The following is a 20604-nucleotide window of genomic DNA, read 5'->3' on the forward strand; positions in this document are numbered from 1 at the left end:
TTTTGTGTTTGCGTTCCGACCGCAGGTATTGTGGTCAATGTAAACACGACTCCTTGTCAAAAAGGTGTCAGTTTTGTTGCCAGATAAAAGGGTAAAAAAACCAATTATCATATTTTTGCTCCTGGCAAAGGAGGCTCCAATGGTCTTATTGGTTCTACCTCCAGGCTGCCAAGTCACAGAGGATGTTGCCAATGCAGTGCCAACTCTGGATGCCAGAGGGTGTTGCAGTTCGCGGGGGCAAAACGTGTGCAGGGTGGATGAGTGGCAGGTGATGGACACGGGCACGAGAGCAGAGGGCCGAGATAGGAGAGCAGCAAGCTGCAGACGCTCACCGATGCAAGGCGACACGAGTATCAGAACCAACTATTTCATGCACGCCAACGACACGCTCACGTCACACTGAGGCTGATCGAGTGAACAAAAACTGTAAATTGGAGGCAGAAAAAGCAACGACACAAACGAGTAAGGTAAATGAAAGAAGACGAAAACTTTATTTTCGAATCAAATCGCGGTCCTCTACATTTCGAAAACGGATCGATTCACTGCGAAGAATGAATCGGGACTCAAAAATGTAGCCACTGTGTGCAACACAAGAGGATTTTTTAACATCCACAGGTTAGAGAAATCATCGGTAAATTAACACGTTATATCAGGACTAATGCTTCTTGTTTGACATAAGTGTCTTCTAGTGCTGCATAAATAATACTGTGTAGGAACCTGGTTATTACACCACCAGCCCACAGGGGATTATTGTTGTGTCAGTCCGTCGTGCATCCACAAATGGGAGGGGTGGGGCTGGGTGGGGAGGGGAGGGTGGGGAGGGGCTGGGTGGGGAGGGGCTGGGTGGGGAGGGGCTGGGTGGGTAGGGGATGGGTGGGGAGGGGAGGGTGGGGAGGGGAGGGTGGGGAGGGGCTGGGTGGGGAGGGGCTGGTCACCCCGTGGTGCCCTTATAAACTCAACGTTTCACCTACTCACCCCGGCTTGTGCCTGCCCTCACAGTCGTGCATATTGTGCTGAATACACCACGTGGTGCTGAATACACCACGTGGTGCTGAACACACCACGTGGTGGTGCCGCCGTTGTTGACCCTGGCCATTGACCGAGCAACCCAACACGTTCCTACTAGCTCCCTCCCTCCGCAGGAGAATGTTGTAACAGAGAGCGTCCAATGGCACTTGGAGCGTGACGAGACATTGCTCAGCGCGAGCCCGATGAGCTGTGTAGACGTGCCAGCCGCAATGCAATCTGCTGCAGCTGTGGACCAATTTGGTTGAACCACAACGATACATCACAAAGCTTCCAAATTGACTTACGGCCGGCGACTTGGCTGAGGCGAGTGAGACGTGGGAAACCGTGCGCGGCACTCGGCACGTGGGGGCGCAGTTAAAAGTGAACACGTGAATGACATTAACAAAACAACTTATTTGGTTCTTTCGGTAAAGTCACCACGTAGAATGAGATTAAAATAATAAATTGATAAAATAAAATAAAATTCTCACGACGTTTCGGCCACAACACGAGCGGCCTTCATCAGGTGAAGGGACGAGACTGTCTGGAGGACAGCGCTGGAGCGAACACAGCCAAGCTCAGACCGCGACCTTTAAGCTGTGTGAGAAGAAACAGAGCGCCTTGACAAAGGAATTAGCATTGGATGTGTATGCTTTGACTTTAACATAGCCATTTCTGTGACCAGTCACAAGCTAATCACTCAGCTATTTCAATCCTAAATTCAATGCTAATTCCTTTGTCAAGGCGCTCTGTTTCTTCTCACACAGCTTAAAGGTCGCGGTCTGAGCTTGGCTGTGTTCGCTCCAGCGCTGTCCTCCAGACAGTCTCGTCCCTTCACCTGATGAAGGCCGCTTGTGTCGTGGCCAAAACGTCGTGAGAATTTTATTGTTATTTTATTTTATCAATTTATTATTTTATTCTCATTCTACGTGGTGACTTTACCGAAATAACCAAAGAAGATGAATCCTTGCAGTCACGAAAGCTTTAAGTCGAAAATTAACAAAACAACTGGCACAGACGCGGCACACACCAACTACAACAACGACAACAACAAAACAATCGGCATTCACACCTGTGCATTCCCCCAGTTCGGCGTGGACCGGGGGGGTATCACCGAGGGCAACGCCGAGTGGACCGCCCGTGTCAGAGGAGGCGTGGAGGCGGCGGCGGCGGCGTCGTCGGCGGCGCCCTCCGGGCGAAAGGTTTCCCTGGAGAAACGGCCGCCGGGCCGAACTCGAAGCTGCAACGAGGAGAACGATAAAACCCACCAATCGCTGTGAGAATTTCGATTTAAAGCTTTCGTGACTGCAAGGATTCATCTTCTTTGGTTCTTTCGGTAAAGTCACCATGTAGAATGATAATAAAATAATAAAATAAAACAATAACATTCTCGCGACATTTCAGCCACAACACAAGTGGCCTTCTTCAGGTGAAGGGAACAGACCTGACAAAGCCTCAACTTTAGCACCACGGATAGCAACGAGCTATGAACTCGTCCGTCTGAACGGGGCTCGTAGCTATCCATGGTGCTGAAGTTGAGGCTCTGTCGTCCCGACAGGTCCGTTCCTTTCACATGAAGAAGGCCACTTGTGTTGTGGCCGAAACGTCGTGAGAATTTTATTGTGTTATTTTATTTTATTAATTTATTATTTTATTCTCATTCTACGAGGTGACTTTACCAAAAGAACCAAAGAAGACGCTGTGAGAGCCGCGAGGCTCGCGATACTTTTGGTGGCCTTGTTTTAAGATAGATTTTTGACTTTCTGCCGGGGTGACGATCTCTGAATTAATTTAAGACCAGCTGCATTTGAAAAAACGCGAATACGTCGCGATCGGCCGTGTTCTAAATGGTCTCCCCTCCCACGGCTAACCGATCCTTCATAATCCTGCAATGCCAGAACTGCGCTCCTGCGCATGAGATCATCTCCATCTGGCTCCACGGTCACTGCTAAAGGGGAGCGTTTTCTCCTTTGGGTGCCATTCCATCAATCAAGTCTTGTGCGAATGCTATCATCCTACGTCATCCTGGCCAAGAGCCCCTCTTGCTTTGAAGTCAACAAGATGCCACTTTATTTATCCCAAGCCCCAACAGCTTCATCTTGACCCGCGCTGGTTCCGTCAACCCAACCGAGAACGGCTCAAAGCTCGGTGGGAGGGGGTCACCTCCGCTCGTCGCCGCGACCTCTCACCCCGGTGATGAAGGCCGCTTGTGTTATGGCCGAAACGTCGTGAGAATTTTTATTGTGTTATTTTATTTTATCAATGTATTATTTTACCGAAAGAACCAAAGAAGATGAATCCATGCAGTCACGAAAGCTTTAAATCGAAATTTAACCGCCTCTACGGGGAGGGATTCCACACAACCTTAAGATCATTCAACAGATTCCGGGATAAGGAGGCTCAACTAATCGAGTCTCTCACCTTTCTGAAGAGATGCCGCGACTCTAAGAGCTTAAAGGTCGCGATCTGAGCGTGGCTGTGTTCGCTCCAGCGCTGTCCTCCAGACAGTCTCGTCCCTTCACCTGATGAAGGCCGCTTGTGTTGTGGCCGAAACGTCGTGAGAATTTTTATTGTGTTATTTTATTTTATCAATTTATAATTTTATTCTCATTCTACGTGGTGGTGACTTTACCGAAAGAACCAAAGAAGATGAATCCTCGCAGTCACGAAAGCTTCAAATCGAAACTCTCACCCCGGGTCGAGCTCCCCGGGCGTGCGGCCATCGGGGCCGCGGCACGCCGGCCGGAGCGCGACGAGCCGCTGGTTCACGAGCGCCGGGGGGGTCGACGCCCCCGGCGACGTCGGTCAGCCGATCCGGGTCGCCGGTCGTGTCGTAGGCTCGGACAAACTCCTGTGGGGAGGGGGGGGGGGGCGGGCAGCGAGGAGGTGCAGACAAATATTCTTCGGGTCTTTCGGTAAAGTTGACGCTGGTAGAACGATAAAATGATAACATAAATTAAATGAACAAAAAAAATATGATAATTGGTTTTTTACCCTTTTATCTGGCAACAAAACTGACACCTTTTTTTACGAGGAATCATGTTTACATTGACCACAATACCTACAGTCGGAACGCAAGATAAAAGGTGTTGTATATGAGCCTTTTCCAAAATTGATATTAACAATAATATTTGCGATATATATATTTTTTTAACAAACAAACAAAAATAATCAATAAAACCTGTAAGCCAGGCACACGAAAAACCAGATGTCGATCATAAACAGACCATTAAAAAATAAAGAAATAATAAAACTCTCGAGGCGAGTATGTTAGCAGCTATCTGCGAAGATCTCCAGATGAACAAGAGTTTGATGTGCCCTAAGGGAGGTCACGCAGAGGGAAGCCCTCTGCAAGCCAGAAACGAGGACGCCCACGGGTTAAACCATATATATTTTTTTCCTTTGTCATTAAAACAACGGTTCAAATTTAAAATGCAATAACAAGAATATGCTAAAGTTAGCGGTCCTCGCGCTCACTCCAATCAAGACCAGGCCACCAGATACATCAGTGAATTATTATCCAATAATTAATTCGCTATCAAATGATTTTCCCCTTGAATACTTTTACTGTTAAAACAAAGCTTGGAGACAAAATACCGAGTCACATCAAAGGTTATCGAGAAGGAATGAGGCGAACGGGCAAACTTACGAAAGAGTTTAAACAATATCCCAAGCAACCCCGACCACCTTTGTCTCTCTCACAGCACGGAGAAGCAGGAATTACACCTTATCACAAGGGGCCATCTGGAAAAGCCAGCCGGGTTTGATGAGGAGACACACCCCACCCCACACACGGCATACCAGGCAAACAAAGTTTTAAAGAAAATTGCAATATAACATTAATAATGTGTTAGCCTTAAACGATATTCCATTATAGAACCTTACAGAACCAAGGGATATGGATTCCAACAATCTGGAAACGGACCTCTTAAACTCAGGATGAAAATTATTTTTCTTTCTAATAACTCCATCATATCAATGCGAACCTCGGTAACCCGAGAGGGGTGTCGGGAGGACGTAGTTACAAACACGAGTCTTGGCGAACATGGGACCAAATTGTATTTGAGAAATATAAAGTCCAAAGTATAAAGAGATAGGTACTCCCGACCACCTTTGTCTTTCCCGAAGAGCGCGAGAGAGGAATTTCACGCCAGGACAAACAGATCGTTATCGCAGGAGCCATCTGTACACACACACGAACTCACACACACAGACCCCGACCCCCCCCCCCCTTTTCCACTGCGCAGAGAGAATTGTCTTTTGAATATAACGGTCAGCCGCATTTTCAAAAGTCAGTGAAGTTAAGTCAAGAGTCAAGACAGATCAGCGAGTCAAGACGTCCACAGGACGAGCAGTCGCATGGAGCGGCTGGCTCCAAGCCTCGCTGAGTAGCGAGGATCGCATGAGTCGCGATGTATCAACAAAAGTTAGTCATACAGCAGTGGAGGAAACCTGCTGTCAGCGAACCAGCACGGGCACGTTCGCGCACTTCAACAGAGAGAGCACGTGCGACTCAACTCACTCAGCAGAAGAAAAACTTGACCTGTCGCCCGCGAGCGCAGTGTCAGATACTACAGCAGCGGAAAGAGCGCGCACCGGCGCAGCTCATCCAGCAGTAGAGGAAACTGCTATCAGCGAATCAGCACGGGCGCGTTCGCACATCTTCAAGGAGAAAGAGCGCGGCCAGCAACGCCAAGCAAGAGCGTGCAGCAGCTCAGCCAGCAGTGGAGAGAAACTGCTATCAGCGAACCAGCACGGGCGCGTTCGCGCATCTTCAAGGAGAGGGAGCGCGCGCCACCAGCGTGCCATCAGCACCAGCACCAGCGCGTGCCAACAGCGCGCCACCAGCGTGCCACCAGCACCAGCACCAGCGCGTGCCAACACCGTGCCACCAGCGTGCTACAGCGCGCAACTTCGCGTCACCAGGGCTGAGAGGGAAGCGGCCCCGCACTCAACACCCATCGGCGTGACGACGGCGAGCGTCGTGCTGACTCTTCCAGCCAGCGGTGGACAGAAACTGGCAGTCGTTCGTATGCCCCTCCCCCACACTCCCTCCTCACTCAATGAACGAACATCGCCGTGGTACTGTGCTGACGATTTCAAGCATAATAATTTCGCATATCAGAATGTGTTAAGGATTGGATACGAATCAAAGACCGAGTGCCGTGTTGTGTAATCATTCAAGAATACGAGTTTGCATATTATAAGGTTAAGGTTTTGATTTGATAGAATAGTTCGCTTGTTTTTAATCTCTCTCTCAACAACCGATCGATTGCGTTACGCGTCGGGAATTAACCACAGGTGCCGCTATCGAGGTGAAACAACGCAATCGTGATGGTATCATGTTAACGCTGTGTTGAAATTCCAACATCCCGAGATTGAGTTTTCATATTATCCAAAAATTTAAGTTAGCTAGAAAATAAAATTGATCAAAGCAGAAGGTTTGTGTGTGATTCTTCCTGAAATTCTGCATAATATTGTTCTGTGTATGAGATCTGAATCCTGGGGACCTATCATAAGCACACTATCACCACACATAATCCATAACACACATAATTCATAATGTTCAATCGAGAGTAATCGTATCCTTATCGATAATACGGAATTAAAGAGCAGAGTCGAATCGACTCTCTCTCATTCACGCTCACAATGCCTGCGTCACTGCATACGATTAATTGTGTTATTCCAATTCATAACACAATCCTCGTCACCGAGGCTCGACCTGATAATCCATAACGACCTGCATTATCATAACCACGCCCACTCGCATAAATTAATACGATTATCTCTCGAATCAGCATAATTTATGCGCATAATTACACTGATTAACATAATTTTGGATAAATTATGCAAATCTCAAATTTCATTTAATTTTCATTATTTTCATCAATTTTCATAACGCCTATATATACAACAAAGGGTAAAAAAAACAATTATCATATTTTGTTACTGGAAAATGAGGTTTCCAATGTTGTGTAAATGCTTACCCCGAGCTCTCATACTCTGATGGTGCATTGCCTTTGAGTTGTGCGCCTTTTGGCATCTTCTGGTCCAACACCATGTGAGACGAGGCTCTAAAGAAAGCTGTCTCGGGTGTGGACCAATCAATTTCAAGGACAGTGCCACATATATTATCAGAGTTGTTGTTTTGTGTTTGCGTTCCGACCGCAGGTATTGTGGTCAATGTAAACACGACTCCTTGTAAAAAAAGGTGTCAGTTTTGTTGCCAGATAAATGGGTAAATAAAACAATTATCATATTTTGTAACTGGCAAATGAGGTTTCCAACGGTGTAAAAAAATATATCGCGACATTTCGATCGCAACGCGAGCAAGCAAATCGTCGTCAGGAGAATAGGAGTGGGGGGAATCTGCCGTGCCGCTGTGCTTGGGGATTGCTGCGTTGCATTAAGCGGCGAGCTCAAAATCATTCGCCCACGAAAGCCTCTTTCTTCTTCATGTACGTCTCTGTGCTTGGGAAGTCGGTGGCAATATCCCAGCCGTGCCCATGTGGCGTTCCACGCCATCGTCAAATACCACACACACACCATTCAACTTCCACGTCAACTGCCTCAGACGCAAGCATCGCGTTGTTGTTTATTAAAGTAGGTTCCGCTTACAACATTGGGCCATATTGTTAGCTCTTTCGGTAAAGTCACGTCGAAGGGAAACAATAAAATAATAAAATATATATAAAACAATATTTTATTGTTATTATTGATGGAACCAGTGCAGATCAAGATGTTTATTGTTTCCCTTCAACGTGACTTTACCAAAAGAGCTAAGAATATGAATTACTGCAGTCACGAAAGCTTTAAATCAAAATTCAACATTGGGCCAATTGAGATGTTTTTTTTTTCACTTGAAAGGAAACCGCAATGCCCGGAGAAAGCCCCGACACACAAGGGGAGAATCCTTAATCGCTAAACTTGTTAACCTACTTGCTGTACCGCCTCCAAATGGCACATCGCTTTCCATGTGGTGCACTAGAAACTCGGAGCAGAATTTCTTTAATACAATATTTTAATGTATTCAGTTGGCGATCTACAATAAAAAAAAAATTACTCTTAAAAACATGTTATGTTAATTGCACTGTTAAAAATAGTTGTCGTAAATTCCCCCATTCGAACCAGCACTGAGCAGCTCTCTGTCTCGGTAAACAATGGAGGTGGAATAATTTAATAACGTAGTTTTAATGTCATCAGGCCTGGAAGGGACGATGTTCTAAATAAATGTACAACCTTCTCATTGCGAGTCAAGAGCGAAAAACCGCAGCGATACCCAAAAGATCACTGCGCCAGGATCTGTGGCTTTCTCCATTTGCCAACACCAGACAGATCACACTGCCCTTAGACAAAGCGTGAGGTTGCCTTGTTACGCCTCTTGCGCAGTGTGTACGCGCCTATGTGGGGTAGCTGCTGGCGCAGCGGGTTATTGCACTCTGCCACGAACCCGGCGACCCGAGTTCAATTCCCACTCGGGAGCAAAAAACCTTGGCGGATATCCGACGAGGTCTTGAAGTCGACTCAGCCTCAAAGAAGTGCCCGCTACAATGTGTTAACATCACCACTTGGGGTGACATTGAAGGAGGCCCGGGCGTGTCGCTGGCCCACCCACCCACGTGCCATGCCGGCCTTCATTAGGCGGTCGCGAGCACCGCTTGCCCCAAACGTCTATTGTGGCTATAAGGGGGATCTCAGTCTTGCATATGTGCCAATGCCTGCCTCCGTTGGGATGGGGGTGGGTGGGGGGTGGTGGTGCGTTTCATCACCTCCGTGTCGGCGAACTCGCAGTACTGCAGGTTGGCGGAATGGGAGAGGGTGCGCACGCACGCGCACGTGTCGCCGGTCGAGTCCTCGCGCACGCAGTCTGGGAAGCGGTGCTGGGAATGGAACCGTGCAACATTACCGCGAGACGAACGCCTGCGACTGGCAAAATAGTGCAAAATACGTCTCCCCCTGCCTCGTAGCCTCACATCCATTCATTCTCTAAAGGGAGGTCTGATGACCAAATAGTTGAAGGTTAAGAGGTACGGCACCTTATAATGTTACTTCCTCGTGCTAGACCTCGCGGCTGTCGCGCGGCGAGCACGTGGTGCGCGTTCATTTTCACTGAATCGGCAAATCATTCAATCAATTAATTATTAAACCACGTTTACAAAAATGTATATTGATCGCCTTCAAAATGACACCCCGCATGAATTTAATCATTTTTAAGTTGTCCAATTTGTGAAACTGCCCACCACAACACTGCCTCGCGTTTGCCGTGACTAGACAAGGCAACATTTTTTTCACAAGTAAATACAACGTCATGGGCATGAGCCCTGAAACGTACAGCGTGTGGCGGGAGAAAGAAAATCTCACGAGGGACGCAACAACAAAAATATCGCACCACTCACTTTGGCCTCGCCTCCCCTCTCGTCCTGTGCACCTTTCTCTCTTCTCGTCCCGCCGCCGCCGCCGCCGGATACTTCGTCATGGAACTGCGCGGCGGGGTTGTCAAGGCCCGGACGGTCGCGCTCCGAGGGCAACAGAAGCGGCTCGGAGTCACCGGCATCGGAGGGGCGCACGGCGTGCCGCCGGATTGCGTCTGCGGGGTCCGCCTGCTTTCTCCTGGACTTGAACCCGCACGGGCGGTTTCTCCTCGCCTGCCGCCGGACTCTCGGCCTCCGCTCAAGCGGGCCGCCGTCTCCGTTCGGCCCCGCCGGTTTGGCACGACCGAACGGCTTCGCCATCGACCGCATCTCGCCACCCTGCACTGGCGGAAGCTCGGTTGACTCCGAGTCCGCCGGTGACGTCACGGGAGCTTTCGGAGGGCCCTGAGGTCTCACGGGTGCCTTGCGGACGCTGCCGTTTATCTTCTCGAGAAGTTTGGGCTCCGATTTGTTTACCTGCGGCCTCTCCATAACGGGTTTGGGTTTCGGAGGAGGGAGCGACTTCTTGCGTGTCCTCTCGATGTCTTGGCTCGTTATGTTGGCGCACGTGAGTGGATTCATATTCCCCTTGGATTTTACACGGGGCGTGGTGCTTGGAATAAGCTGAGCTTCATCGCTCGTTGTGCCGTACCGAGGCTGGCCCTCGTCATCGTCGCTCTCAGGTGGCGACGTCAATGACGGCAATGACGCCTGCCGCGGCGTTTCGTTGCGCGATTCCAAAGTGCGGCCACTCTTGTAGTCGTCTTCAACCACAGCCTTCGTCTCCAAAACTTTGGTGAAAAACGTCTTCAGATATTCCTTCTGTCGGTGAAAATGCGGCTGTGCGGGTGCGGCAATGGACTCGGCTCCGATCTCATTCGCAATACGGCTGCCCTCGGGGAAAAGTTCTCTTGCCAGCGCATTTTCCAGAAACTCTGCGGAGCTGTCAGTGATGGCCACGAGCAGAACCGGAATGGCCTCTGTTACGTCGGAGAGGAATGCTCGAAGCATTGCAAAGGAAGCTTTTCTTTTGGCAGAATACACCAAAACGTAGCCATGGGTGAGCTCTTCCCGCTTCAGCATTGCTGCGTGGTAAGAGATGACGGTAACCTTGATCCTTCTGCTCTGCATTCCCACAAACATTTCTAGATTCATGCAGTCGTTGCCAGCAGGATGCCCACTGCTGCAGAATTCCAGAAAGGGCGTTAGGACTGTGCCAATGTCGAAAGGGTCTCCACACATCAGACACATGGTGATCTTCACGTCGGGCGCGCCAGACTCTGGGCTGCTGAATGGGTCGGGCAGAAGGGTCGTGTTCTGGCAAGCATTCACGATCTGACTCAGGGCACGTTTGATCTGTGTTTCATGGAATTGTTTTGGAGATGACATCTCAGAAGGGCAATCGATAAAAGAGACTTGTAGCTTGTCGGCCGCTTCCTGGGCTTGCTGCCGTAGCAAAGGCAGCTTTCTGTCTGTAACGTCCTTCTGATTTGCCAGCATCAAAGCAACAGGAATGCAGCTCGAGAGGCCATCCTTCTTTATGAAGGACGCACAAGAATTCACTCTTCCTAGGCTGTCCACGATGTAATTTAACGATTTCAATGAGTTGAAAGCACACAGACATCCGCTGGGCTGAGAAACGTTACTCTGCATGATGTTTGCAAAGCCCGTCACATCTCCATCCATTGCTTTCAGTTCCAACTCATAAACCTTCCCATTCACCGTGAACTCATTTCCGGCCGATTGTTGTTTGATTTCGCTGCAAAGTTTGCTTGCGAGGCCATCTCTACCGAATATTATGACATCAAATGCATCCGCACTGTCAAAATTGATTAAAGATTCCGAACGTTTGCTTACCAATTTGGGAATAGCACTTGAGAGAAGCAGCGGAATTTGCAGGTCAGTGCACTTATCTTTGCTGAAGCAAGACTCCCAGGTTGGGTGACGAACAGAGAACACGTGTTTCAGGATCAGCGCATCTCTCAAGGCAGGCGCCCACTTGAGCGCCTCATGGCGACCGTCACGTTCCAGGTCCTGGTGAATCTCCGCTATCTCGTCGCGGTCAAACGCTTCGTTTCTGTCCACGCCGGCGAACGTTTCCGAGCGCTCGAGGAGCAGCTCCTGGTATTCGTCTTTCGCTTCATCCGTCATCTTGCCTCGGCACTCTCGGTAGATTGAAACGCGCCCTCGCCCGCACGGCGTCCGCGAGCCCTCCTCGTCGATGAGGAACGACCGTGCGTCATCCCACGGCCTCCCTGGCAACACTTCGCCAGAATTCTCCAACGTGTCGCGAAGGGCTCCCTTCATTTCCTCCTTCTTCCTCAGCACCTGCAATTTCCGCATGTGGGCTTGGAAATGCGAAGGGCCGAACTCTCGCAAAAACGCAACGGGGACACGCCCGTCGGCGACGGTGTTGACGCGACCGCTGTCGGTCCAAACCCCATCGGACAGCTCGACAAACCACAATCCAAACTCTGGTTTCTTCCGCAAGAGCAGCAAAGCCTCGTCCCAGCTGAGGGATTCAATGTCCGTGATGTCAGGGACCAATGAGTCAAAAGCATCGGGCAGAGAGCTGATGCATTGTGCCACCTTTCCTTCGATATGTGCAGCCTTCAAACGCGTGATGTGTTCTCGAAAGTAACTTTCAGCCCTGTTAGCACCCAGCAAGTCCACAAGCTGGACATACTCCGGGCAGTCATCCAGTTGCTTGCCGGTCACCTGCCAGGTCACGCAGTAGTCTGTGACAATTTTTGTCAACCGAGAATTATAATCCTTAATGGCACTTTGGTGGTGTTCCTTGACTTGCTTGGCGGCCTTCTCAAATGGCAAAAACTTTGGCTTTCCTTTCGGCTTGTCAATCATCTGCGCAAGGGTCAGAAATGCTGCCGACACATTCACATTGTCACTTGCTGACGTCTCGACTATCGGCAGGCGAACTTTTTTCCCAGAGGCAAACGCTCGAAGTTCCTTCAGGTGCTGCTCATCCAACACGTCACACTTCGTGGCAACCAACAAAATGGGCTTCTTTAATTTCACAAGTTGCGACACCAACTCCTCCAGAAACCTCAACTGATCTCGCAGCGTTCTCTGCGCGGAAACGCTGACATCGAAGCACGCCAAGAAGCCATCAATGTGCAGCTTACCGTCGGGCATTGGATACTGCTCAAAATCTTGCTCGACTCCCAGTTGGTCAGTGCAAATGTACATGAGCTTTTCGGCCGAGGCAAGCCTGGTGGCGGCCGCGCGTTTGACGTAATGCCGGGAGTCGGAGCTCCTGTGTGGCTGGAAAGTGGCGTCGTCAACAAATTCGGTTTGTTCGACGACGTTGAAGGCGTACTCTCGTCCCCCGTCAGCGGTGCGCGTTGCCCCGCCCCAGTAAAGGTAGTGGTCGTTATTCACGACCCGACCGCCGAAATCAACTTGGCTCAGTATCGAAGTGTGTTCCGTGTGATAGTCGTCTGCTCTTGGCCTTGAGAACCTGTTGCTGAGGCACGACTTGCCTACTCCACAGCTTCCCTTCTCCTTCTCGGTCCCGGAAAGACCGACGACACTGATATTGTAGGTCCGCGTTTCCTTGCTGCCTTGACATCGCCGCGCCGCGTGTGACATCGCACCGCTATTGCACGAGAACAAGGGCAGTTACGGTTCCGTGCGACACGTCGTGATGATTACTTTGGCTCTTTCGTTGCACTTGCAAAACAATATTTCCCCACGTGACTGGCGGTAATAGAAATTACTTGAACAAAAAAAATGTTCACCGACAACGAGGTCCTTTAAATGTTTATTTTTTTTTCCAGATGAGCAATTGTTTCTGAAATACACAAAAAAACACAGAGGACATTTAAAAAATTACAAAAAAATAACGTTCCACTTGCATTGAGAGCTTAGTTATTTAACGCGGTGAAATCAATGGAAAATAAACACGATTGTCACAATGATTATGTGACGGCAATGTTTAAAATACACCGATGATGTGCCGAGGTGAGCCCAGGAAAAATAAAACGTTGTTCTCAAACAAGCACAATGTAAAGCTGTGAGTACAGGCAGGGAGGTGTCTGATCGCCTCATACCGGCACCGATAAATTCCCAGTTGGGACATCACAGTTGACGTTCTGACGGTAGACGTCACTACAGACGTCAAACAAACCTTTAGCAGGATTACAATATTGTGATTTAAAGCTTTCGTGACTGCAGCAATTCATATTCTTAGCTATTTCGGTAAAGTCACATTGAAGGGGAACAATAAAATAACAAAATATATAAAACAATAAAAATTTTCACACCTGATGACGACCGTTTGTGTTATGGTCGAAACATCGTGATAATTTTTATTGTTTTGTATATATTTTATTATTTTATTGTTTCCCTTCAACGTGACTTTACCGAAAGAGCTAAGAATAAGGATCACAATGGTTTTGTAACGTGGAAAGGGGGAACTCGCACGTGAGGTAAATCGTACATCAGGATTTTAACAGAACTTTATTTTAAAACGCGCGCGTGTGTGCTAAGCCACGTGGCCTTCGTGCTAAGCCACGTGACCTTCGTGCTGAGCCACGTGACCTTCGTGCTAAGCCACGTGACCTTCGTGCTAAGCCACGTGACCTTCGTGCTAAGCCACGTGACCTTCGGTGGGCAGGGCTGCCTGGGAAATTAGCGGTGATGTTATTTGGGGTGGTACGGCACAAACGAACGCTCACCAAACAAAAAATATAACGAAATAAAATAAAACAAAAGGCCAAACATGTTTAGAACAAACCACCCCACCCCACCCTGCCTATCAGAGTTTCCCTGAAGAAGAAGAAACCGCTGTGGATACGTCTAAGAAGCTTGCGTTCTACACATCGGCACAAATGCTGGCGTTATGTGGCAAGGCCCCTATCGCTGTCTGTGGGCTGACTTGCGTGTCGCTCTCTGCGTTGTTGACAGACAAGGACCCCTTGCTCACGCACGGTCAAGTTAAACAAATTAAATACGTGTCCAATGCAAAACATTTGGTGGATTATGAGCCGGGAAATCGCCTTTTGGTCAAACCTAAAGCACGGTAGAACAATGGTCGCACGATCAACGTCCTCATTGAGAAAAAAACACGAGTCAAAATGTATCACTTTAAAACAAGCTGCAGTAGACACAACACGCAGCAGTAGACACAACACGCAGCAGCAGTAGTAGTAGCAGTAGACACAACACGCAGCAGCAGACACAACACGTAGCAGTAGCAGCAGCAGTAGACACAACACGCAGCAGTAGCAGCAGTAGTAGTAGCAGTAGACACAACACGCAGCAGTAGACACAACACGCAGCAGTAGCAGTAGACACAACACGCAGCAGCAGTAGACACAACACGCAGCAGTAGGCACAACACGCAGCAGTAGACACAACACGTAGCAGTAGACACAACACGCAGCAGTAGTAGACACAACACGCAGCAGTAGACACAACACGCAGCAGTAGACACAACACGCAGTAGCAGTAGACACAACACGCAGCAGTAGACACAACACGTAGCAGTAGACACAACATGCAGCAGCAGTAGACACAACACGCAGCAGTAGACACAACACGTAGCAGTAGACACAACACGCAGCAGTAGACACAACACGCAGTAGCAGTAGACACAACACGTAGCAGTAGACACAACACGCAGTAGCAGTAGACACAACACGTAGCAGTAGACACAACACGCAGTAGCAGTAGACACAACACGCAGCAGTAGACTCAACACGCAGCAGTAGACACAACACGCAGCAGTAGACACAACACGCAGTAGCAGTAGACACAACACGCAGCAGTAGACACAACACGTAGCAGTAGACACAACACGTAGCAGTAGACACAACACGCAGCAGTAGACTCAACACGCAGCAGTAGACACAACACGCAGCAGTAGACACAACACGCAGTAGCAGTAGACACAACACGCAGCAGTAGACACAACACATAGCAGTAGACACAACACGCAGCAGTAGACACAACACGTAGCAGTAGACACAACACGCAGCAGTAGACTCAACACGCAGCAGTAGACACAACACGCAGCAGTAGACACAACACGCAGTAGCAGTAGACACAACACGCAGTAGCAGTAGACACAACACGTAGCAGTAGACACAACACGCAGTAGCAGTAGACACAACACGCAGCAGTAGACACAACACGCAGTAGCAGTAGACACAACACGCAGCAGTAGACACAACACGTAGCAGTAGACACAACATGTAGCAGCAGTAGACACAACACGCAGCAGTAGACTCAACACGCAGCAGTAGACACAACACGCAGCAGTAGACACAACACGTAGCAGTAGACACAACACGTAGCAGTAGACACAACACGCAGCAGTAGACTCAACACGCAGTAGCAGTAGACACAAAACGCAGCAGTAGACACAACACGCAGTAGCAGTAGACACAACACGCAGCAGTAGACACAACACGCAGCAGTAGACACAACACGCAGCAGTAGACACAACACGTAGCAGTAGACACAACATGTAGCAGCAGTAGACACAACACGTGGCAGTAGACTCAACACGCAGCAGTAGACACAACACGCAGCAGTAGACACAACACATAGCAGTAGGCTCAACACGCAGCAGTAGACACAACAAGCAGCAGTAGACACAACAAGCAGCAGTAGACACAACACGCAGCAGTAGACACAACAAGCAGCAGTAGACACAACACGTAGCAGTAGACACAACACACAGCAGTAGACTCAACACGCAGCAGTAGACACAACACGCAGCAGTAGACACAACACGCAGCAGCAGCAGTAGACACAACACGCAGCAGTAGACACAACACGTAGCAGCAGTAGACACAACACGTAGCAGTAGACACAACACGTAGCAGCAGCAGCAGTAGACTCAACACGCAGCAGTAGCAGCAGTAGACTCAACACGCAGCAGTAGCAGTAGACACAACACGCAGCAGTAGACACAACACGCAGCAGTAGACACAACACGCAGCAGTAGACACAGCACGCAGCAGTAGTAGACACAACACGCAGCAGTAGACACAACACGCAGCAGTAGACACAGCACGTAGCAGTAGACACAACACGCATCAGCAGTAGACACAACACGCAGCAGCAGCAGTAGACACAACACGCAGCAGTAGCAGCAGTAGACACAACACGCAGCAGTAGACACAACACGCAGCAGTAGCAGCAGTAGACACAACACGCAGCAGTAGACACAACACGCAGCAGCAGTAGACACAACACGCAGCAGCAGCAGTAGACACAACACGCAGCAGTAGCAGCAGTAGACAACACGCAGCAGTAGCAGCAGTAGACACAACACGCAGCAGTAGACACAACACGCAGCAGCAGTAGACACAACACGCAGCAGCAGTAGACACAACACGCAGCAGTAGCAGCAGCAGTAGACACAACACGCAGCAGTAGACACAACACGCAATAGCAGTAGACACAACACGCAGTAGCAGCAGTAGACTCAACACGCAGCAGCTGGAGCAGGAGGAGCAGCAGGAGGAGCAGGAGCAGCAGGAGCAGGAGCAGCAGGAGGAGGTCACCTCAGGTGAATGTTTGACCACGAGGCTGCTGCTGCTGTCTGTGAGGCGCGAGGTCACCGCCGCTAGGCCGAGATTTCTTCGCGCTGCACTTCCGGGTTGGCCCCGTTGGATCCGCCCACGACGGGCGCCGCGATTGGTCAGAATTCCCGACCCCCTCGTCACCATGGTGACGCGGCCCGAGTCACGTGGTTAAGGTTCATGAACTCTGCCGTTAGTGACGTTGATGAATTTTGTGGTTCCACCTTCAAGATATTTACATCACACTTTGTGTTTATTTGTTTAAATGTCCTCCCTGGCGGTGCAAATAATCAGAAAAACTATTATTTAGTTGTATGTTTTGTAAATTTCGTCCAATTATCGTGTTCAATTATTCATTTTTCACCTCTATTAATAAGGAGACACACAGTGTACACACATACAGTGTACACACACAGTGTACACACACAGTACACACAGTGTACACACACACAGTGTACACACACACAGTGTACACACACACAGTACACACACAGTATACACACAGTGTACACACACACACAGTACACACAGTGTACACACAGTGTACACACACACAGTGTACACACACAGTACACACACAGTATACACACAGTGTACACACACACACACACAGTGTACACACACACAGTGTACACACACAGTACACACACAGTATACACACGCAGTGTGCACACACACAGTACACACAGTGTACACACACACAGTGTACACACACACACAGTACACACACACAGTGTACACACACAGTACACACACAGTATACACACGCAGTGTGCACACACACAGTACACACAGTGTACACACACACACAGTACACACACACAGTGTACACACACAGTACACACACAGTATACACACAGTATACACAGTGTACACACACACACAGTACACACAGTGTACACACACACAGTGTACACACACAGTATACACACAGTGTACACACACACAGTGTACACACACACAGTATACACACAGTGTACACACACACAGTGTACACTCACACAGTGTACACACACAGTACACACACACAGTGTACACACACACAGTACACACACACAGTATACACACAGTATACACACACAGTGTACACACACACAGTATACACACAGTGTACACACACAGTACACACACACAGTGTACACACACACAGTATACACACACAGGGTACACACATAGTGTACACACACACAGTACACACACAGTGTACACACACACACAGTGTACACACACACAGTATACACAGTGTACACACACACAGTGTATACACAGTGACACAGTCTACACACACACAGTGACACACACAGTGTACACACAGTGACTCAGTGTACACACACAGTGTAGATACACAGTGTACACACACACACAGTGATACACACAGTGACACAGTGACACAACAACAACCGCCATTCGCCACTAAGTGGCGGTGAAGTCACCACGACGCTTGTGCCAGGCACAGTGACACACAGTGACACACACAGTGACACAGTGACACACACAGTGACACACACAGCGACACACAGTGACAGTGTATACACACAGTGTACACACACACAGTGTATACAAACAGTGTACACACACAGTGTACACACACACAGTGTACACACACAGTGTGCACACACAGTGTACGCAAACAGTGTACACACAGTGTATACACACAGTGTAGACACAGTGTACACACACAATGTACACACACACAGTGTACACACAATGTACACACACAATGTACACACACAGTGTACACACACAGTGTATACACATAGTGTACACACACACAGTGTACACACACAGTGTACAAACACAGTGTATACACACACACAGTGTACACACACACAGTGTACACACACACAGTGTATACACAATAATGTCCACGTTGTTGCTGAGCTCACACACCCAAGGGAGAGAGCAATGGAAAATTAATCTAAATCAACTTAAACTCCAACTCTGTGACGTCACCACTCTGCATTACCTCATCGGCGTGAAACGCCAGGGGGAGGTGTACCTCGCTAGTAACGTCATGTCACCACAGTATTCACCCCTCCCCCGTCCACAATGCTTTTGAGCGTGACGTCACCTCCGCTTGGGTCACTGCCGATATCGTTCCAGTGGCAATCCTTATTTGGGCAAAGCTACGCCCAGTGACTGGTGGCTCATTAACATAATGTTTCCGTTAAGGCCGTCGCGAGTTTATTGCGACGGGTTCAGTGCCCACGCCCCCATCCCTCGACACATGGGCGGCCTCATTAACATAATGTATTCAGTTGGAGAGCCGCTCTTGGGAGGGAAGTGACGTCATACTACTTCCTGCTGTCGCGAGGCAACAGGAAGCTGCTGTGTGCGCGCTTGCAGTGAAATCCGAGGTGAGAAATTCTCATGGTTGTGGTGGTGGTCGTTGTGGTGGTGGTGGTGGTTGTTGTTGTTTACCAAGGTAGAGCCTCTCTCTCTCTCGTAGGGATGTCAGTTGAGTAGCAGCGAGCATGGGAATCGATGTCCAGGTTGGAACTTTACAACGCGGGGCCTAGCCACGCGGGGCCTTGCCTCCTGCCCTCGCCTGATTGCGTTCGCTTTAATTATCTCGCTTAAGTTTAATTTGTCTTCACCCGGCTCGCCACTTTGTAACTTTGTTTTATTGTAAATATTCACGCAGTTTTTTTTTGTTAGCAGGCCAAGCCCGCTTGAGCTGCTATACCGCTCTTGTTATCAGAAGCGACCTGCCCACAACAACACAAGGTGGGGCTTTGTCAACGTGTGTGAATGTTTTGACTTAAAACTTTGGTGACTGCAGGAATTAATATTCTTGGTTCTTTCGATAAAGTCACGTAGATAGAAAATAAAATTAAAATAACAATAAAATTAAGTGAAAAATTAAATTTTTTTAAAATGAAGCAAAAAACCCACGACGTTTCGATCGCAACACAAGTGGTCTTTATCTTATTAAATTGTATCTGTTATTTTTATTTTCTATCTACGTGACTTTACTGAAAGATCCAACAATACGTGCGTCAATGTATCTATCAGTCAAAGACGCTAAGCGCGTGCCGCTGTTGACTCTGAATGTGTGGAGGGGAACACCTTCACCACGGGGAGAGAGAGACAGAGACACGGATAGCCTCGGCTATGTTGATTGATCCTCGATTCATTACTTGGTGGAGTGAGGAAGAATTAATGCTGAGCAGATGAAGGTGGCCAGGCATGGTTCTGGTCACACCACCACCTGTTTACTCATGGCAGTGTGTGACAGTGTCAAGTTTGTGTTTGCAGTAAAGTCTATTAACTCTGTTGAACACGGAAGTTATATCAAGACAATAGTTTTTTTTGTTTTCCTCTGGAACGATTTATAAGAATGGAAACAGGAGGTGAACACAGCACACACATGCAGCTGAATTCGGAACTGTTCATCCCAGCATTCAAGGACATCTGAGCCTGGATTCACACCTCTAAGTTGCGATTGAACATTAATTTCTGCATAACACAAATAGTATTGTTTTCAACACCCTTTGCTATGTCAGCTGAATTTAGCTCTCATAAATATTCCTTTTCTAGTCAGACAGCCGAAATTGTGTGCTTAGAGTTTTGAGTTAACATTCATCTTGAAGATATGAAGGCTTCCAGGCATATTAATGACATTTGCCCTC

General features: G+C 48.6%; 1 protein-coding gene across 1 annotated transcript; it reads right to left on the reverse strand.

The window, feature by feature from the left end:
• Positions 1-1826: 1826 nt before the first annotated feature.
• LOC142912409 (rho GTPase-activating protein 5-like) lies at positions 1827-17037 on the reverse strand. The gene is made up of 5 exons (XM_076060593.1): positions 16955-17037; positions 9405-13230; positions 8778-8888; positions 3701-3859; positions 1827-2248 (listed from the first exon to the last, which is right to left on the reverse strand). Exons 2-5 carry the CDS (start codon positions 13026-13028, stop codon positions 2075-2077), a joined length of 4068 nt encoding a protein of 1355 aa, XP_075916708.1. The 5' UTR covers positions 13029-13230; positions 16955-17037; the 3' UTR covers positions 1827-2074.
• Positions 17038-20604: the final 3567 nt, after the last annotated feature.

This window comes from Petromyzon marinus, unplaced genomic scaffold, assembly GCF_048934315.1.
Source record: "Petromyzon marinus isolate PM22_M1 ecotype Great Lakes invasive population unplaced genomic scaffold, UKy_Petmar_22M1.pri1.0 PM_G_Scaffold_20, whole genome shotgun sequence".
NCBI classification, from domain to species: domain Eukaryota; kingdom Metazoa; phylum Chordata; class Hyperoartia; order Petromyzontiformes; family Petromyzontidae; genus Petromyzon; species Petromyzon marinus.